The 22,354-nt window shown below is 42.0% G+C and overlaps 1 protein-coding gene across 1 annotated transcript; it reads right to left on the bottom strand.

The window, feature by feature from the left end:
- Positions 1-1,698: 1,698 nt before the first annotated feature.
- Positions 1,699-20,635, bottom strand: LOC310870186 (vesicle-associated membrane protein-associated protein A-like). The gene is made up of 6 exons (XM_083781274.1): positions 20,442-20,635; positions 10,073-10,225; positions 8,227-8,330; positions 7,060-7,143; positions 4,220-4,414; positions 1,699-2,702 (listed from the first exon to the last, which is right to left on the bottom strand). Exons 1-6 carry the CDS (start codon positions 20,497-20,499, stop codon positions 2,556-2,558), a joined length of 741 nt encoding a protein of 246 aa, XP_083637400.1. The 5' UTR covers positions 20,500-20,635; the 3' UTR covers positions 1,699-2,555.
- Between the last annotated feature and the right edge of the window lie 1,719 nt (positions 20,636-22,354).

Below are 22,354 nucleotides of genomic sequence, written 5' to 3'. Positions count from 1 at the left end.
ACGAGGGCATTCTAATGGTCCTGTGGATGCTTCAGCCAGATGTGAATAAATACATATGTTTGAATCTTCATTTTTAAAGGGGCAATCTGTAAGTTTCATGTCCGTACCCTGGATTTGAAGATAATGAATGTATTCATAGCTGAGCTATATGGTATCCATCTACTGCTTGTCCAGGATGAATCCCTGCTTGGTATGGGGAGATATTGCACTTATTTTCAACCAGTACATGTCCTACCCTACTCCAGCATCTAAATGTCTCAATGAGTAGTGAGATCACGTCCATGTGCCAACCACTGCAAAAAGTGATACTGTATTAACATACTAAATGGTAAATGGTACATTTATATTTAAAAAATAATAATTCTCTCTCACACACACACACACACAAACACACATTCATACACCGATGGCGGGGGAAACCATGCAAGGCACCGACCTGCACACCGGGAGCAATTAAGGGTTCAGAGTCTTGCTCCAGGACACTTCAACACTATACTGGGTGAGCCCGGGATTGAACTGGGAACCCCATCCGACCACTTTACCCCTAATCCACTCCCACCGAGCAACACAGGTTGCATACTGTACTTGCAAACTGACCCCTCTAAAACTGCAGCAGTCACAGCATGCCAGTCCCCACAGATGTCACTTCACTACAGCGTTTTCCCCAGTCGGTTACCTCAGCGAGACCTACATTCTGAACATCAGTGACATCACAGCACCACTAAGGGAACTGACCCACAAGTAGACTTAACGGTGCATCAGCAGGGAGATGTTCGACCACAGCAAGCCATCATGTCTGTCCAGCAGAAGGTTGATGGCATACAATGGATATACACTCGAAACGTGTTCCGTTTTGATTGCACTGGGCGGTAACGGGACAAACTTTTCCGGGGACAGAGATCTGATGTGCGCTGAGGGGGCGCTTGTTTTACAGGTTAGGGTTAGATTTAGTTTGAAATGTTTGCCTTATCAATGGTATGGTCACATATGAACCCCTATAAAAGAAATTGCTCATTAACGACAGCCGGTCAGCAAGTGGATTCATGAATGTATGTTATGGACAATATTTTAGGCCAATAAAAAATAATTAACTATAATTTCCCACCCCACAACCCCGGCTGCCGGACTAGTAGAGGGGAGCGCTCAAGACACCGTAGTGACGCACTCACACTGGACAATCCCAACTTCTGAGTAGGGTTGGTCAGGGCGGACTAGATTTTCGAACACAGAGTGCACCAAATAAACGAACGACAAGATGGCACACCTGTGCAAATACGCATCCAGTCACATACTGTACATGTGACAAATGTTTTGGCCTAGGAGTTACATTCATGCAAAGCAGCAGCGATTGTCCCCAACAGACATACACACAATACACTCAAACAGGAGAAGCTTTCTAGCTGTAATGTTTGCTTACTAGTATACGGAAAGCAACGATCATGGAAACGCCAACCTCTGGTGATTACAAAACAAAATAAAAATCACCACACCACCCAGCCTTAATGGGTGGTGTTATGTCAACATTGTTGACATTATAAACCCTGCTGGCTGATCATCACACAAGTGCGACTGTGGTTCCAACAGGAGGAAGCCACAATACAAACCAGGAACTGACTCTTAAGAGCCATGTTTGATAAGGGTTTATGAATGAAATATGCAATGTCTGAAGGGGGACACACAGTCAGTCAGACAGTAATAAACAACATTTTTCATTTTTATTTCTTCAATGCTTAATACCATGGAACAGGATTGTAAGAATGAGACCTAAATTCAGTCAACATTTTTTTTTGCCTCAGAAGGAATATATTTGTATTGAGAAACAAAAGAACAATAAAATTAATAATAATATAAAGTCTGCATTGGTGTTGTCAGGGACAGGAAAAGGACAGAAAATGTACAAGGAAGGAGGCACCGAAATCCCGAGCTGGACTCAAAACATTCCCCAAGAGAAAACAGTAGAAATTACAAACTGAACAAAATTAAGTCAACTTCAGAGGCAATCCAGCAACAGGTAGCAAGGTGTTTTTTGATGGAAGTTATTTCCTTTTTTCTTAAAAGGATCTTTTTAAAACAACATTTACAAGACACCTAACATTCCATTCAATTTCTATTAAAACAGAGAGAGAGAGAGAGAATGATTTTCTGACTGCTTCTTGCCTGCGGTCACTCTACGCGCATCTCAACTGTCCGTGTTAATTGATTGATTGATTGATTACCCCCCCCCCCCCCACATCCACATTACCACCTGTACATCCAGCCATCAAAAAAATAAAACGATAAAGGAGCAATCACTTTGTTTTATTTTTTTCTTTCTTGACGTGTGTACTAACCGTGTGTGAGAGGAAGATTGTAAAAAGGCAACACCCTCGACATGATGCTGTACAGACGTGTTTCACTGTAGGCCGCACTACCAATGATATGGCAAAGTCAACAGAAAGACTTCGATTTCAGCCAGGCCTGGTTGGTTGGTTGTTTATTTTCCTTTTTTTTCTCTTTTTTTTCGTGGGCCAGGGCGAGGTTGGTGAGAGAGCAATGCTGGCACACCGTCTCCCAGTTTACAAGATGAACTTCCCTAGGAAGAATCCGATGAAGATGGCGGCTATGACAACAAGGAGGGAGGGCAGCGAGGTGGTGCTGCCCTGGTGGAGGACGGTGGAGTTTGATGACACGTGGGCAACCTTTCTCATTCTAAGTCCATCATCCTGGGAAGGAATAAGAGGAGAAATAATTAGCCTTTCGCTAAGCCCCACCCACTCAACTCTGCGATGGCAAACTGTCCTTCTCACCCATAAAAATAATCGATCATTTCAGTAGACAAGAACTTAAAAATTTCTTCAAAATCTAGTCAACCAAGCCTGCAGTAGGTTATGCACTGGACAAATGTGCATGACATTATTTCAATAAACTAGAAATACGAGGAAATGTTAGAGGGAGAAACAGTATCCAACTCAATCAACATACAACTGTCCGACAGGAGTTTTCATGTAATTCACGGCAAAACTAAGGTAATTAGTATTATATTGCCATCACTGGAGTGGGTCAGTCGTGTAACTTCCCCACCGTTAAGCCATGCAAAAAAACACTGATCGCTATGAGGTGACGAAAGCTTTCCATCCTTAGCAACGTTAGCTAAACAATTTGGATTGGCATTGGACAATCGCTTTTGGGGTGGGGTTTAACAAAGGGCTAATTAAAGACAGCTCCAGGAGCCAATAGTGAAAATGATTGTATATACATCTTCAAGGGAAAAGGTACGCTTAACTCAAACAGTCTTTTAAAGATTCAGGCGTGTGCTGGGTGCAGGTTCGAAGGGAACACGTAGAAAGAATAACATCCGCACTCAGTTGTAGTAAGACTAGGGATGCACTGTACGAAAGGGAAATTCTTGGCCGAAACCGAATATAGGAAACAGTTGGCCGAAAACCGAATATGATTATTATACATCTTTTTTCCTACCATTGCTGTCATGGCCGCACCTTAAAGCTACCCGATTATGGCAAAACATAACTTAAATAATAATCACTATTATGGGTCCATAAAACATTTATTCAGCACTTTTGAATGCATTCATTGCATACACTATTCTGTGATATATTTTCGGCCTAGTCGGGCCGAAACCGAAAAGTCCGAAAATGCATTTTTTGCCATTTTCAGCCGAATATTTTCTGAGGCCGAATATTCGGTGCATCACTAAGTAAGAGTCTTATTTAATACTGAAGAGTTTTTAATTCTGACACTGACAAAGGCCTGTGCGCCGAAACGCGCTCGTCTGATCTGACTGCTGCTGTGGATCCTCTTCATTATTAAATAAGACTTACATCTGAGTGAGGATTCTTTCTGTATATAGCCTACATATCATCATGTGATTATTTACCTTCTTTATTGTTAGCTTCTCTGTTAAATGTATCAAATTATAGTATGAGTCATACAAGATTTTCTTGTGGCTGCTTTGCTTTAATGCCTCATCCAGATCTCCAAATTCCATTTCAATGTAATGCTTTGCCTCAAGTAACCTGAAATCTAAGAACCCAACAGTTCGTTTTTTCCCCCAGCCAACTAGTGTCTGGTTTAATCACACATTTCCTAATTGGCTAATTGACAAAAAAAGGCCAATTGTCTGTAAAAAATAATAATAAAATAAAATAAAAAAGTTTTTAGCCAATCCTAGATTGTCTGAAACCCCACTACACAAATTAAATCACTCGTCTTTAAATCCAACCTTAAGTTGCCGATTCTCTTCAGACAGTTTTCCCATCTCAGACTGCAGCCTCTTGCACTCCTCCAACACTTTCTTCATCTCAGAGTCGTCCAGGGAGGCACTAACAGCTTTGGCTGCAGAGGGCATGTCGCCCTTAGCGGAGTTCATCACAGGGGCTGCTTTGGCCAGATCCACGTCATTCTTCTCTTGCTTAATCTGCACATTGCATGAGCCATGCACAGAGAGAGAGACAGACAGAGTGAGAGAGAGAAAGAGAGACCACTGAAGTGAAATCCAGCATGCCCTGGACTAAGTAGGGAGGTTAGCCTCCAGACGGGAGTCTGTGCCAGAGACAGGGAGACTCGTCCAGGGCTTGGAGGCACACAGCAGCCACATCAAAGGGACCGGGGAGGAAATCAGTGCCTCCGAGTCTCGTTTGATGTGGCTTAGTTTTGGAGAACAGACAAACATGATGGCATGGATATATAGAGGGTGGCAGTACGAGTTATACCCAAAACATTTGTTTTTGTGAGGTACTGGTCAAATAGTCCGATCGACACTAGGTTTTTTGAGTGGTGCAACCACTCCTACATCCAGCAACGTCCGTGTACCTGTGTGTGTGTGTACCTGTATGTATGTATGTATAAGTGAGCACGAGTATGTTACATATTTATACCAGTAGGGGGCACCAGAGATACAGAGAGTGTACCTGTGTGTGTGTGTGTGTGTGTGTGTGTGTGTGTGTGTGTGTGTGTGTGTGTGTGATGTGTGTGTGTGTGTACCTGTATGTATGTATAAGTGAGCACGAGTATGTTACATATTTATACCAGTAGGGGGCACCAGAGATACAGAGAAGAAATTGGAACGATACAGAGAAGAAATTGGAACGATACAGAGAAGAAATTGGACGATACAAATTGGAATGATACAGAGAACCAATAGACGGGAGTTGCACCACTCGGTTCACACTGGTGTGATTTTTTAATCAACGCTATGATCACCGAGAACTCTGGCTCAATTCTATTGTGAACTGACTGAGTAGTTTTAACTATCGCTGTGCCTGATCTGTCCACAGACACTAGACTAGACAATAACATTCACACTGTCGTGTCTAGTAATATACGGCATGTGTACTACAACGGAGGAGGTAATATACGGCATGTGCACTACAACGGAGGAGGTATGCATCAAGGTCAGCGAGGCACCCTTGAGCAAGACAACTACTTCTCCACTGGTCGCTGCACCTCTAGTAACCCTGAGCGCTAACATTTGGTGATGAAAACAAAACATGTGATGTATTCTGCAATACACTAAATTCAATTACATACTTGTACTTAACTCATTTACTGCAGTTAATTTTTTCGCCAATGGCGCTCGCTGCCGACTTCTTCTTTTTTTACCCCCTTCCCGTCCACTGCCATCAAAACCACAATCTTAAAACCCTTTTTTCTCCGAATCCTCTCTCAGATTGAGGTGTTTGAACAGAAGGTCGATGCTAGGGGTTCATTACCAAAGCTAGTTAGTGACATACAGAATGAATCAATGTTGGCTGTAAATTAGTTCATTAATATATAGTTAAGAGGCCCAGGCGGTGGCGTAACCGTCTGGGCACCCGACTGGCGACTGGTAATCCAGTCGCAGTGTGCTGCAGGTTCGACTCCCGAGCCTGACACGGCCTTTACTGCATGTCATCCCCCCCATCTCTCTCCCGTTTCCTGTCAGCCTACTTCAAAAACCAATAAAAGGCGTAAGCCGCAAAAAATATCTTCAAAAAAATAAAAATATATATAGTTAAGAAGGCAAAATGCAGATTTCACGTATGGGAAAATGTACAAATACCTGAACAACTAAACACCACCAACCTAAGGCAGCAGTGACCATTCCCTCCAGCTGCTCACCTGCTATCTCGTTACTATCTGTGCCAATCAGCAGACATGACCCTTTAATCCCGACAACAACCTCTCGGATGCTAACTGCGTTTGACCCTTGGAGTATATATGAATAGAGACGGCACCGGATTCCTCCTCCCATCCACTTGCATTAAGTTGCTCAAAAGCGCATGAGGCGATTTCACTCCTCCTTCCGTGTAGGAACAGAGTGCATTCTGGGATGGATTTGCCCCAAACACATGAACGCGCTGCAGTTGACTATCATTGTGCCGTTTGTGCGCGTTCACGTGTCATGGCCCCAATAACATGAACGTGCGCAATGATAGTCAACGGACCAGCGCTGGCTCGAGCTGCAATACCAAATTCGGCCACTATGTCCATTTCGCCTCAGGGTTTCCTCCGGGTGCCGTCTCTATTCATTCCTTTTAAATTAATCATTAAATGTTTCTAAAATATTTTTGATGGTAATCTAATATTAAGGTGCGACTTTGGAAAAATGAAACCTTTTTTCAATTAAACTCTTCCATTTTTGCAGGGTACAAGTTTGCCGTCTCTATAATGTACTTGTCGTCCTCGTGATTGATGCGAGGTTCTGCTGACCCTGCACATCAACACGTGGTTCTGTTTCCATTTAGCTGTGAAATTGTCCCCGAATCAAAGTCAGAGATGAATTGGACGTTTACAGTCTGTGAGACGAGATCCACGTTACAATGATTAACTGCATGTACGTACGTTTACAAATTTCCAAATAATTCTGTTGTACATGAGCCATTACTAGGGATGTTCTGTAAACGGTCGATAACTAATTACCACTGAAGTTTACACACCAAAGATCCAAGAATCAGGTGCATCCATAATATGTAAATTGTAACAGCAAGGCCATCTGTGTGTTGTTTTTGGTGGATTCTATTATTATTTTTTGTTAACTAGAGGCATGGGATCAGTTTCAAACTCGCTCCAGACGTGCCTTACCTCTTTCACGTCGTTTTCAGAAGGCACCTCAAAGACACATCTCAGCTTGGAATCCATGAGATCATCGGGTTTTGCGTCTTTCCACTGGCGGACATGAAAAATGGGAGTGTTATTCATCACGCTGAACTGTTAACAGCTGGATCTCATCCATGCACACATGTGTGCATGCACACACATGCACCGCTGTCTTCATTCAATGCACGATAAAAAACCATGAAGCTCTGGGGAGTCAGGCTGCATAAAATTAAAATGCTCTTAAAAACCCATAACAGTATATTACAAATCAGTCGTTCTTTTTTAGACTGACCACTGGCTTGTTTTATACAGAAAGATTCCTACATATATGGTATACACGACTCAATTCAGTGTAGCTGTGTGGCTACAGTTTAATGTGCAGTGTAACATACAGTAGTATGACAATACAGTTTAGAGTATGATGCAAATATTATTTTTTTTAAACATAGGAACAATGAAATATTGTTGTTGCACTACAGTAAATACGGATAATATACAACAAATGTTTGTTTTTCATCCAGAGAGCCAGTGGATCGCAGCATGATGTTCTGATCTTTATGACCAACAGATTGTCTATCGGAACGGTTGTGTAACATAACAGCGGAGAACACCTGTAAAGCATTGGTCTCCCTAGCAGATTACTTATCAGTAAGTCTGGTTTCTTATGCACCACTTCCGCATTTGCACTCCTTTTTCCCCTCAACAAAGCTTATGACCAGAGAGCTACATGGCATGTGCCTGACTGTGTGTGTCAGACTGGGTATCTGCTGACCTCTGGTGGACAAACGTCACACTGTCTGATACAAAACAGACAGAAAAGGAAAGTCATCTGACTGGTAACTCAAAACATTGGTAATTATTAAATCCTGACTGACACACAATACGAGTTTGTGTGCGAGTGTATGTGCGATTACAATACAATACTATACAATGTCCCCGCAAGTATAGTAGAATTTGTTGTAGAAATATTGTGAGGACTATTTTCCTGGTCAGTCTTCACAAGGAGAGATACATTTATTGTTCCCAAACGATTCAGGTTGTAGTTAGGATTAGACATTTAGAGGTTAGGTGTAGGGTTTTGAATTAATTAATAGTCAAGCTTGATTTATACTTGGTGTATCTTAAACCACAGCAGGTTAATAAGAAACTTACCAATGAATCCATGTCAGAAACGTTTGGTGGGGCGAAAATGGTCTGCACCATAAATTTGTGTTTGCTTTTCTCATTGGGGTCATAGTCAAAGGGCTGTAGCATTACTGTGAAGTGAAAAGAGAAATGGCGTCAGTACATACATTACACATACAAATAATAATGAGGTGGTCAACATCTGAATGCCAAGCATCAGTCAGCACCCCCTTTCCCTGTTTTCTTAATCCAAGTTGCCGTTACGCTGGTTTTAAAATTACATTAAAAAAAAAAAACAGGACAGGAGTGAAATGTTATGGTCAGTGTTAAAATAAATACCAAGACATTATCAATATTGGGGCGGCTGTGGCTCAGGAGGCAGAGCAGGTAGTCCAATGATCTGTGGGTCGGCGGTTCGAATCCCGGCTCCGCCTGTCCACATGTCGAAGTGTCCTTGGGCAAGAAGACACTGAACCACACCTTGCCTCCAGTGGTTGCCACCATAGGTGTGTGAATGTGGGAAGTAGGACGCTGGGGTTGACTGTTCGCCGCTTCATCTCCAATGTATGAATGAACGGAGTAAATGGACCATTGTAAAACGCTTTGATTAAGCACGTAGTGCATAGAAAAGCACTATAAAATGCAATCCATTATTATTTGGATAATACTTTTACTTTACAGCACTTTCTTAATGGGTAAAATAGCACACAACGAGGGTGAATCGCTAGCCACAGTTAGCTGCTGCTGGGCACATGGGGGCATACACATACAAATACAAATTGAAGCGATCGCATTTTTAGACATGCGTATCCACTATTAGGATCAGTTAGTATCCCAACTGAACCGTTGCAGCCCTAGCTGAGACAGCATCCTGTGTTTGTACTGTAGCAGGTACTGTGTGCCAGACAGGGCAGATGTACAGAATTAGCGTCCATAACGGGCCAGCATCCATCCAGAACTTGCTGTCTAACTTGACTAACTCAATCATGTTCATATAATCCAATTTATATTTGTACTGCATTGAAAAATAAAGCATACAAAAACATCAGATCAGGGCCAATGTGACACCGGAACGAGAAAAAGCCTCTACTCTTTTCAACTTGTGGAGCGGCTCAAATTTGTTATTCGGAAAGATCTGGTGCCATGATTGCTTTAAGACTAGGAAATGATAACTTCTCCCATGTAAATCCAAGATCAGCTTGATGATCATGCTCATCACACCCATCTATATTTCCCACGGTGATGGGTTACATCACCCCCCCCCCCCACAAAATCAACATGACCACAACCGAGTCACACACCCTTACATTTCTCCTACTGTATGCTATAGACCGATTCACAGAGGGGTGCCCTGGGCGCGGCCATTACTGAGGTGTAATACATGGAGCAGGTGCTCCGTAGGCCAGGTGTAGCTAATCAGTGCTGTTGCACTTAATGGTACACCTCAGTAATGGCCGCGCCCAGGAAACCCTCTGTGAATCGGTCTATATCTTAATGTCTCTGCTTTTTTGTCACACTTCTCCTACCACGTCCTTACATTATAGGATAACAGATCTCCTTTATCACATAGAATAATAATATTAAGACTTGTGGTTCCTGCACTCTTTGCTAGTAATCTTGCACTTTGTTTCCCTCATTTAAAATCCATCTGGATGAGAACATCAATTAAATATCTTAATGTAACAATGATGTACTAGTAGCACAAGCAGGTTCATTGCAAGAAAAGAAATATCTAAATGACTGAAACACAAATGCTTAAGTGTAAATATAATTGTGAAAGCGTAATGGTTAACACTGGATTTGACTGCATAACATAATGCTGGTAGGTAGGGCCGCTGGTTTTAGTTCAGGTCTTGTGAGCAAACCCACTCACCGGAGATGGTGACGGTGGCTCCAGACTCTATGACACCGCTGTTTGGTCGTACACAGTACCGACGCGGCGCTGTTGTCTTGACTTTGAAACATACTCTTTTTTCAGAAGGGTTCTTCAGTTTAAGGTTGGTGGTGACTACATCTGTAAAGGGACCTTGAAAGAGAGAGAAAGAGAGACAGACAAATGTTAACAGTATAGTCAACAAAGGCTTTGTGTGTGGTGGGGGGTTCCCCTTTCCTTTTGTTCATTTGGTGGCAGTGAGTCCCAAATTATATTCAGGAAGCTTATTAGTTACCACTGCTACAAAAATGATTTGAATAACAGCATATACTTTTGCAAATATCCATAAATATGAAGTGAAGGCCTCCAAAGACTTGAGAATTAGTATGCCCCACCATTCTCCAGTACAATACAGAATATTATGGCAGTCAAGATATATTCTATATCGAAGTACACCAAAAGAGAAAAAGGCAATTCAATATTCCAAGTTGTGCTCCAAACATGGACAAGTGGATAGTGTACTATACGTCGTCTACACTACAGTCATTTCCAGCCTGGCTATGAAAATCAGTTCTAAAAGTCTTTTAGTTGAATAATGCTATCGGGCTGTAACTCAACTTCAATTCGTTTTAAATTCACCAAGTAAACAGAGAGCTCCTCGGCTAGTAGTGACTGAGACACAACATTGCTTCAGCAGTTGAAAAAGTCAAATGGTAAAAACCTTATGGGTAATATTTATGGAACTAACTTTCTACAATCGACACAAAACTGTTTATATGTCCTTTATGTATTTATACTGAAAAACATGTTAAGGAAAGCAATAGACACGGAATTGGCATTAAAATACACTAGAGTGGTGCCCATTGGGCAAATGGGCACTAGCCTAGTTGGAACGATGCAAGTTGGAAATGAATGCCCCACCCCGTTATGTCTGTGTCACTTTTATGCCCATATATGGAGTTCTTAGTCAGGCATGCCCAAATATGGAGTCTATACAGATGTCAGAGCAACATTGTGATGTCACAACAGGCCAGCTCCATATATGGAGATCTAGGAGTGATATCTAGACTCGACACCAGGCACTGCACTCCCTCCCTGTGGTGGTGTGGAACGGGTGTGTCGAATTTGAAGTCGGTGGAGCGAATGGTTCTCAGGGTTACGTGCATTACAGACGTACACTACACACAGAGACTTGGTGCATTTATAGATAGATATTATATATATATTCAACCTCTTTTCCAACCCTGCTCCACTCATGAATTGCATTTTGTGCAAATTTGCATTAATATAAACTGCCGTTTGTGTTAAGAGTTCATCCACACTGAACATGATTTACGGCTTTACGCAGCGATAACAGGATGCAATTCTTTTGAATCTTTCAAAACAAGGTTGATTTTCCCCCCGAACGATGCATCACCAAATTAATTAATGGTTCCGTTTAAAAATCGCCAACACATCTTGTATTGTTGTTCATTTATGTATTCTCCTGGTGTGTTTAGCAAGGTCCTTTAGGCTAAAATAAAAAAATATATAAAGTACAGATCTCTGCATCATTTACTCAGTTTGGTTCACCAGCACACTCTGTATTAGTAGGCCTGGGATTCTGAAAGGGACAGGGCTAGGAAGAAAATCACAGCCTCTTTCAAATGGCAAACTAAAACAGACGCAACCTTGAAAATCTGTGCTCTCATAGACACTCATTATCAAGCATAGTCCCATAGATGGCGAACATCAGTAGGACACATATCAGACATCTAAGATGAAGATCACCACCTCACCAGTCACCACAGACAGCTAATGCTTAATTTCATATGGAGACCTCATGTCCATATTGGAAATTGAAGGCCTGACCTATACAGTTGAATTATCGGGATTAGATGTGGTCCATTCTTGTGCGACAGGGTTTGCTTCAAATTAGACTGTTAACTTTTAACGGTCCGTCTGTGATGGATCCATGTTGTCAAAAACACAACTTGAACACCACGGCATTGACGGCAAGCCCCATCATCAGCCCCTACTGGCCACAAACATAATCAACACAATTACTGCCAAGAGTGCTGTGTGAACCTGTGCTCATCATGTACAGGGCCAGGGTCAAACAAATAGCACCCATGATGCTGCAGTTACACAAACACAGCATGACAAATCCTAATGACCTCATTCTGTTGTGGTATAGACCAGGGTACTGGTCCAAAGTTAGCACTATATAGACATGGTGAATAATATTCTAACAGCCACTCCCCTGCTACTGTCCCATAATAGAGGTCTACATTGAGGACATTTGATTGTGAAATCAGATTTTCTGTCCCACTTACATCATCTGTGAGGGGTTATGTTATGTTTGACAGGGTTAAACACAGGACTAAATGCGAGACGGATCACCATTAAAGGCAGCTTACAGCTGCTTGAAAATCCATTTGATTCTACTAAAATGATTCATGGAGGAAGTCAAGGAAGCGTTACTGCCAGTTAACCATAACCCAGATACCTTAATCAAGAGTCATCCGCATTCTGAGACCATTTCATGATTGGTATGATGCTGTCTGAGCAACTACAAAAACAAATCTGGAAAATGTAAATGAAACTTTATATGAGAAGATGCCTGCCCTTTATGCATCCATTTAGTAGGAATTATGTAGAAACTTTCATATAGACGAATCCAGAGCCTTGGCCTTTAGGCCAGGTGTAGGCAATCAATACTGAGGTGTCAAGATGTGCTTAATGGTACACCTCAGTTATGGCTGCGCCCAGGGCACCCCTCCGTGGAATAGTCTATAGCCTAAGTATTCAGGGTGGAAAGTTTAAAGGTAATGTTGGTCAAATCTATCAGATTCAGTTTGGATTTCATAAAAAAACAGTTGTTGAATGATTGAATCCAGCAACTCCCTCAACTGGAGGTACCAGACTCCCAGTCCCTTCTTGTGAATTTGGTTTATTACCCATTTAAATAACCAAAAGGCTATTTTATAAGCCATCACTGCAGTAGAAGCGTTACTCGATACCGGTAGCAGCATCCCCTCTAGCGCTCACAAAATACAAAAGCCAAGCTTCATGCCGTCCTAAAAATAAATAAAATAAACCACTGACTAGCACATCCTGCAGTCTGTTTTTGACCATGGAACACTGGGACACCCACTCCAGAGTGGGTGTGCAATGGCTTCTTCGGCAGATTATTTTTTAACAATAGTTTTGGGCCTTTTTCTGCCTTTATTTGATAGTTTACAGTAAGCAGGAAATGGGGGGGGGGGGGGGGGAGAGAAATAGGGGGAGAGGTGGGGAGTGACACGCAGCAAAGGTTGTCAGGATCCGGAATCGAACCCGCAACATGCTGTCAGGCATAGCAACCTATGTGCCTGGGCCTTAGTGTCCCTATTTTGGTGTCGCCACAGACTGTTCACCAGAATAGGGACGCAGCTCTACAAGCTCACAAACGTTGTGAAGTTTTGAAAATTGTCAATTTTTGTCGAAGAGAGTAATTCACTAATAAATGAATAGCAATTAAACTATACAACAGATCTCTTAGCAAAATGTAAGCACACAATTGCTGATGAAGCCACTGTGGGAAACTGTGTGAGGCATACCATGGCAAAATAAAGTTTATCTATAAGTTGTAAATAAAATGGGACAATGCTTGCCAGTTGCCATAGGCAACCACACTAAAAAGGAATGTTCCTAGTATAGACCCCTGGCCTGGAAGAGTCAGGACCACGGTCAACAAAATATAATAGGGTTTTAGATAGTTCTTAAGACAGATTATTTTACATCACTGACATACTTTGCACTCACTCTTCCCGGGCCCTAAGACAGTTTTCTCAAATGGGGGCGATATGTGCATGGTACAGGGGGGGGGGGGGGGGGGGGGGGGGCGGGGGGAATGTAAACATTTACTTCACCGTTATGTTTAATGATAAAACAAGAGATAAGAGACTCTGGGCTGTATTTTGCGTGTCTTAAGTACCAGGTCTTATTACCTAACTTGAGTAAACTAAAGACCTGGAGGCGTGATCAATGCTCTTTGGCCAATCAGAATAGCCAAATGGCATTGATCACGCTTCCAGGTCTTTAGTTTACTCAAGTTAGGTAATAAGACCTGGTACTTAAGACACACAAAATACAGCCCTCTGTGTGAACCTGCTGATCTGGAGTGTTAAACCTAATTAAATCCAAAAGCTTGACATGGACAATATTTATTGAATAGAAAATTAGAAATCAATACACATTTGCTGTTAAGTTGTTTTATTGACATCAATTGTGGATTCACAAATGGACTGCATGTATTTGTAGCACTTTTCTCCAAAGCCCTTTACAATCACACACACACACACACACACACACACACACACACACACACACACACACACACACACACACACACACACACACAGTTAAGCGGCTTGCTCAAGGAGACCCACGACACAGCCAGAAGGATCCGGGGATCGAACCAGGAACCTTCCAATTCCGAGGCGGCCACTCTACTTCCTCCTGAGCCACTCCCACCCCGAAAATGTATGGCCACAGTTAATGAATACATCTGCTCAGGTGTAATTAGTGTACAGAGGTAGCTGTGAACAGCCTAGCATACCACTCAATCAGGTCCATCTGTTCAGAGCACCACCTTCAATGCATTAGTGTTTCAAACAATTTGAAAGGCCTATTCATACTCCAGTTTTAGCCGATAAGGTGACGACGAAGGAACGACAACATGACATCACGCTGTGGTGGTAAGCGACTCACCCAAACATCCCTCTTGTTTTTTGCTCACCCAAACACATCTCTTGTTTTTTAGCTCACTCAAACAACTCTTGTTTTTCGCATGTGGGTGAAATCAGCCTTCAAGGCTTCTGCCAGACATAACAGGGGTTGGCCCTTGCATCCAGCAGTCCAACGCAGTAGTCACTTTGAGTGGCATCGCACACAGGTGAACGTTGGACATTACTAACCATACCCCAAAACCATGTATGTCGGACTCCATCGCCTCAGTCTTAAAGGGACACTTCACCCTTTTTGCAAAAAAATATATGTTAATGACGTTTAGAAGCTTTAGAACACTTTCCTGGAGATCTTTGTGTGTGTAATATGTGGTTTTAGATATTTTAGATTGTAGCAGTGAGCCTGTTTGCTCTGATGTCATGGACACTGGGCTCACTTCCTTCCTGGACTACATGTTGTCTCAGTAAGACAGCTCTCCCCCTATCCACAAGGAGGAGCAGTGCACCAAAGAATTATGGGAATTGTATTCCAGGAAGGTAGTGAGACCAGTGTCCATGACATCAGAGCAAACAGGCTCACTGCTACAATCTAAAATATCTAAAACCACATATTACACACATAAATACCCCCAGGAAAGTGATCTAAAGCTTCTAAACGTCATTAACATATATTTTTTTGCAAAAAGGGTGAAGTGTCCCTTTAACTGGCCATGGTCTAAAACTTGTTGGGGTTGGCACAAAAATAGTGGCACAAGTAGGATTCGAACCTGGGAGGTGTGGATTCAGAGTGTAATAACTAGCCAGACATGCTACCGAACTGGCTGCCAGAATGGGTTTTCAAAACTTTTCAGGCTGTATTAGAATATGACCCGGAACGAGGATTCCCTCCGCAGATTTCTGGCAGAAGCCGTTGAGGGCTGATTTCTAACCGTAACCACTGTGTCGGTGGTCAGTGGTCTCCTTATGACATAAAACTGGAGTATGAATAGACCTTAAGCCTACAAGTTTGGTCTGCATATATGTTCTATGTGAATCTGTTTTAATAGATATGTACATTTAGACCTAGGCCTACAACTAGCAACTTCCTCCCCTTGTGACATCTGATCAGGATTCTTCAATTCCATTCTGCTACCCTGGGTCTCATACTGCTACATATTCAGCAGTGATGCACAACTTCTCAATTTAAGTCATTCCCATATAATAATTTAAAGAACAGCTATTTATATAGTCTAGATATGGACACATTGTCAATTAAATGTTGCTCTTCCTTCAGATTTGATTTATAAATAAAATGTACTTAACACATTAACTACATAACCCGCATTATAATCCATGTTCTTCCCCTGCTTAATACGCTAAACCCGCTATTTGTTTTATTGGCCGTTTTTTAATAATTAAAAAGATAGTGGATTTGTCACGGACCTGGTGACGAGGCCGACATGTTATGATGACGTAACCGGAAATCGAGCCATGCACTGGGCTGCTGGGAAAAAGGGTCCAATGCAAGTGAAGGGGGTTTTACACTTGGATCCCTGCGCCTTTACTGTTTGTTGTTCTTCCGCATCACGACGGTGGATTGTTTTTCGGCTCGACAATTTTTCATGGATCACGCACAAATACTTTGGCGTATGCGCCAAAAGGTAATTAAACAAGTTTTAAAAGCAAACACATTTAAGAAATTCCATACGAATTATTAATAATCAAAGAATATAATAAACATATTAATAATTAAGAAGTAAGCTTTGTGCCATGTTGTGGGCTTGTAGATCTCCTATTTTCACTAATAGAGGGTATGCGTGTGACATCATTATCGTCATGTTATGCAGGAACAGAACTTTGCCACTCTACTGAGTGGCAAGAAACTACTTTCTGGCCTTGACAGCCCATACATCCAAACAGAACAGTCCTATCTGATTGCATTAAGCAAAGTTAAACTATGTTAAACTCACTTTCTTTTTATGCATGCACAAAGGTTTGGGAACAAGAGTAGACCATCTGACAAATGACTGAAACTAAAGCCAGCACAACCTGTTAACCTGTTGAAGGCTTTAACTCGAAAGCAATGCCCTGCTAAACCAGTTAGATCCAATCTATACCAATAAGTGATGTTCCAACATACAGTGGTGTCAGGTCTGATTCTCTAGTTCTTCTCATTAAATATGCCCTTATCAGAATCTTGCATTCCCCACAGGCTCCGGGCCAACCAGCGGCATACAACGCCAAATGCAGGACGCTCATGGATAAACTGTAATGGTGCAGCATATGCAAAGGCAATTTATTCAGCTTTCTAAATATTTGCATCCATGTCCATCTGTTGCATGGGTGTTCCAGTGTTGCAACATATTTTAAATATTTAATGCCAGATTTTTCTCACACCTTTAACTGCAAAGCAAACTATGAAAAGGACCAATGCATATTGCATATGAAATAGTGTTACTGAAGAGCAAGGAATTTGCAGTGTGGTCATGTGGTGTTGAACTTAAGACCAACTTTCGGGATTACTCATATTTCTCATATGATACCCAGATTAGTTAATACTTTTTCTTCCAGAATAAGTAACAGAAATGGACCAACAAAAACATGTCTATAATTCTCTGCATGTGGACAGGACAGGAGTCCTGTTCAGGATTGCCTCTACAAGCTAGGCCTTTCTTCACTCCCACTACCCAGAGATAAGAAGAAATGCATGACCAGATTGAGTGGTCACACCCAGCTAAGGGAAAAACATACAGCTATGGTGGTGGATGGAAGGTTACAGCACTTACAACACTGGTGGTGTGTGTCAAAGGAATTCCACTAAACCTGAAATGCCACATGAGAATGCATTTTGAGAGGTGCGACCACTCCTATAGAGAGCTGTGTGTGTGTGTGTGTGTGTGTGTGTGTGTGTGTGTGTGTGTGTGTGTGTGTGTGTGTGTGTGTGTGTGTGTGTGTGTGTGTGTGTGTGTGTGTGTGTGTGTGTGTCCGAGCACGGAAATAGCATATTGTCACCACCAAGTGTCACTGTTGTGCAACCTAACACACAGACAGAAGCCAGGGAGGAGAACTTGTACAAGTACAGCACCACTCACTTCAGACAAGTCTAACTATTCTGTGAATAGCATTAAGATCGCATTAAGTCTGTTGAAACAAAAAAGTGGAATGGAAATACACACAAATGAGTAATCACAATGATCTGATAGTAAGATGAACATTTGTACTTTAAATGAAACGTGGCATGAGATACTGCACCTCAATCATGAAGATATTCATAATACTTTGAAGTATAAAGTGTCTAAAGTTTCACTCAGCATACATACCCCAGGGGACTTTTTAACACATTGCAAACTATAAAGAAAAAAACATGAGAGGCAGTATATAGTGCAAAGAAAATGTGCAGGCTCACACCCACCAATCTAGCCTGCATTCTGTTTCATAACTCTGAGGTCCCACCTTTGCTCAAACAGCATGACCACATTTACCAGTATCCCTCATCTCCTTGCATGTATGCTGCTGAGTTAGGGTCCCCCAGGCCAGTCCCGTTCTAAAAATATCAACCGAGAAAGAAAAGGAGGGCTGCCCCCTCTAGCTTGCTGGAGGAATCCCAGCAGAGTCTCTAAAACAGAGCAGCTCCAAGATTCAACACGGACAGATTTAGCACCGTCTCTGTGACAGTTAAGGAGCTGCAGCCATCCTCCACCGCCTCCTCATGTTGCCTAGTATTGGTGTACCTTTTCAGAAATGAGCTCTGCCCTTTCACTCCAGTGTTACGTTTCAATTTACTATCCTTTCAACATTCAGTCATCAGTGGCAACACAGTAGGCTTGCATCAGGTTTGCAGAATGCACCCCAACAGTGTTGAATTATAAGCTTGTGTCAAAACTCAGGTCCTTGCATACAGCTAAACAGGAGAGCTTAAAATTCACTTCAAGGGTACTCAAATTGCATAGGGGCATATGTGGCATTAGTGCTGGAGTAGCATAAAGCAGGTTTTGCTACTTAGCCTGCTAAAAAATAAAATGCATGTTAATGTATTTGCCAGAGTTTTGCATTTTCATTTGCATCTCAAAGTCACCACATGTTCAAGTTTTTCTCCCCCGTCTTCGACAATTTACACAGGACTTAATTGAAATGGACTTGTTTTCATCTAATAGAATCACATCAAAGTCAGTGTTGCCAACATGTCATATGCAATTCATTGCAAATCAGTCTTGTTTGTGCCTATTCCAAGGTGAAGTACGGGGTAACATTTTTAATCTGATCAGAAGAGACTCTAAAGTCTAAACTGTGTGACTGATGAGCAAAGTATGACAGAGCACTTCTGGTCCAATTCTAAGAGTGACGATAAGGAAAATATAAATTGAAAAGCTTAATCAAAACATTGGAACAAATATTATATATTTGGGGGCAAGCCGGTTTCACATCATATTAAATGCAATGGCCCGAAAGAGTTCTTGGTTGTCCAATACTATTAACCTTGGAGGTGAGCCTTACAATTGGGACTAAATGCATTATACAAAGAAAAACTACTTGTAAAACAATCATTATGGAAAAATAAATTAGGCTCTCTGGCATAAATGCTCTTTTACATTTCCTCATTAATATTACCACCTTTGTATAGTCATTAGTCATTAGACATCCACCGGCAAAAATGGCATCCACACAATAAGTGGGACAAGTCACACAAGTTGTACTACGTCAGCTCAAATGCCAGGCAACGACATAATAAACACTCGTAATGGGCACTACTTGCAAATGAGGTTATGTCATAATAAGAACAGAGTTCATACACGTGCTTTTGTCCAACAATGATATTAAATGTGAGCATGTAGCAGTCCACCCTTCAATCACCACATCACTGCAAGTAAGAAAAAAAAGCATGATTGCAGCTTGTTCTTGGACAGTGTTGTTGAGGACATGCATGTCAACTTTTACTAGTGGCTACTACTACTAGCACAGTTAGCCTAGCCAACATGAGCTGCAGCTAACTGACACATCACTGCCACTGGTTCTTTTTAAACGTTACCATATAGCTTAATTTATTATAACAGCACTTTACGTGACGTGGTGTTAGCTTGTTGCTCAGCTCTTTATGTCGGCAATGTGTGACACCGAAGCACAACTTTTCTCGGGGTGTCTACCTCGGGCCGCGTACACATACTTTTCTCATTTTTACACGTCATTTTAGTCGAAATTACGTCATTTTTGTGAAGGGATTGCGTGTCAACCTATGGTGTCAACCCGGCAATTCCATTGAATTCATCCTTCGGTGTGACTGACAGCCGCCTCGCGCTAATGTCACTAGTGTACACACACACACACAAACACACACACACACACACACACACACACACACACACACACAGAATGAATGACGGGCAGGCCGCCCGAGCACCTCCACGTCACGGCAGCACGAGGACTTCACCGCGGCCTCCAGGTCGCTCGCTACTGGGCTAGCTAACGTAAAATGGCGGTTTGAACGGTCTGAAGGCTATTAGCTAACGTTAGCCAGCTAAGCTAACTAGCAACGGGGGATGTGGTGGGGAGGGGGGGGAGAAAAAGTCGTCGGAAGAGGGAGTGTGGAATCATTCCTCCACCTTTAGCATTCAGGCTAAAATTCTCCCTCGCGACCCGCAAACCAGCAGCAACATCAACAAGACAAATAAATCACGTTCACCTACCTTTAAATCTGAGGTCGACGGGAGGGTCAAGAATTAGAATCTGTTCCAACTTGGACATTTTTCTAGCTGTGTGTGGGTGGGGGGTGCACTTGATAGCAATATGAGGGAGTCACACACACACTGACAAGTGGAAATCCTGGATCCCTGCTTCTTCCCTCTCTACTGCCACTACTGACTGAGTCAAACGCTGACTGGGCGCCCGGAACGCGCATGTGGCTACAAATATTGGAACGCGCGAGTGCGCGCGGCCTTGTTGCGCGTCCCCGCGTGGCTAACCAATTGATGTGATTAGTTCACATGCAGTAACAGGAACAACAGTTTTTCCTTTTAACAACTCAAGCACCAGTGACAGTGCATTAATAGCATTGATATGATATGCAAATCATGTTGATTTTATTTTGTTGCCTGTTGCTTTCACTGACACTTTCAATTCACATTTTTGTTTTTTATCAGATAGGCCTATGTGGCTTGGACAATTCAGCAGCACGAAACTCTTATCTTCTTTAATAGTACGGTATTCTGACTGCACCATTTTAAACCAATGCCTCAAGTGCTTCACAATGGGACAACAATGGCAGTGCTCAACATATAATACAACATAATACTAATTTCTAGACTAATAAGACAAAAAAAACTAAACTAGATGTTAGGTTTCCCTGCAGGCTGCAGGGACCAGCCATATATAATTTGAGCATGAGTTTCCCAAATGAGGGTACTATTATAACTGAGATTATTGATTTGGTTGATTTTATTTGAGATATAGCCTAATAGATTAGCTAATCAATCAGACTATTGCAATAAAGTCACATAAAGGATTTACATTGCGGTCCTAGAGATTAGATTACACACAGGTATCAGTGGTGGTGGATGTGTGACTCTGAAAGCAGAAAAGGAGGAAGTTGACAGAAGTGGATCCTGGGGTTTTGGTCCACCGTATTTAGCTATTTAGACTCTGTTTAACTGAGACTAATCTCCAGTTAGTATTCCGCTCCACTCTCTTTCAGACCTTTGACAGTCTTGGCCACGGTTAAGTGCATCTTCGTGATAAGTGCAGACCTTCCCCTTTGTGAACTGTTTGAGAGATTAATCCACTGCTATGCACCAAAACAAGGCCCCAGTGGAATGATCCATGCTCCAATGTATGCCATTGACAGCATAAATCAATACCTGTCCAACCCCCCACAGGAATAACACAACTATCATTACATTATCATTACAATCACATAATGATTCGGGCCAGTTGAAAATTCTCCTTGATAACATTTAAAAAACAAAACAAAACAAAAACAAGGATACCAACTTGTGATTAATGTTGAGTTACAGTTACAGTTAGTACAGTTATACATTGAATAACAAATGGTATTGAACAGTACCACAACAGTGAAAAAGGAATGACTGCTTGAATGTATTATGCTCCACACAAATGGAACAAATTTAAGGACTCTCTGAAACTGGTTTGATTGGTCTCTATAGAGACATATATAGGGTGCTTCTTGAGGACCCATTACATAGTGACTGCACCTGTTTTACTTTTATGTAACCCAAATGTTTGTTATTGTCTTTCAATGGATTGTATTTCATAACTGTACTTGTTTTCATGCTGTAATCAGGGCGTTCTTGAAAAAGAGAGCTTGTTCTCAATGGGCTTCCCTGAATAAATAAAGGAAAAGGAAAGAAATTATTCAAATACCTAAAAGTTGTCTTTGATGTGAGTATACCTGTTTTTAGCTTTCCACTTTCTATCTGTATATTTTCGTTACTGGGGAGGTAGGAGGGCACAAACTCCACAAAGTAAACTTGGTGGTGGATATACCATGGATGTCCAAGTTATCTTCAGGTTGAGATAACGCTGAGTCATCCTCCTCTTTAGAAGTAGGAGGAGGTGGAGGGGCAGGCAGGTACCTAGCAGACAG

Source organism: Protomyctophum parallelum (genome assembly GCF_964188405.1).
Source record: "Protomyctophum parallelum genome assembly, chromosome: 14".
Lineage (NCBI taxonomy): Eukaryota > Metazoa > Chordata > Actinopteri > Myctophiformes > Myctophidae > Protomyctophum > Protomyctophum parallelum.
The sequence above is the reverse complement of the archived record's forward strand: the minus strand, read 5'-3'. Positions and strand labels throughout refer to the sequence as shown.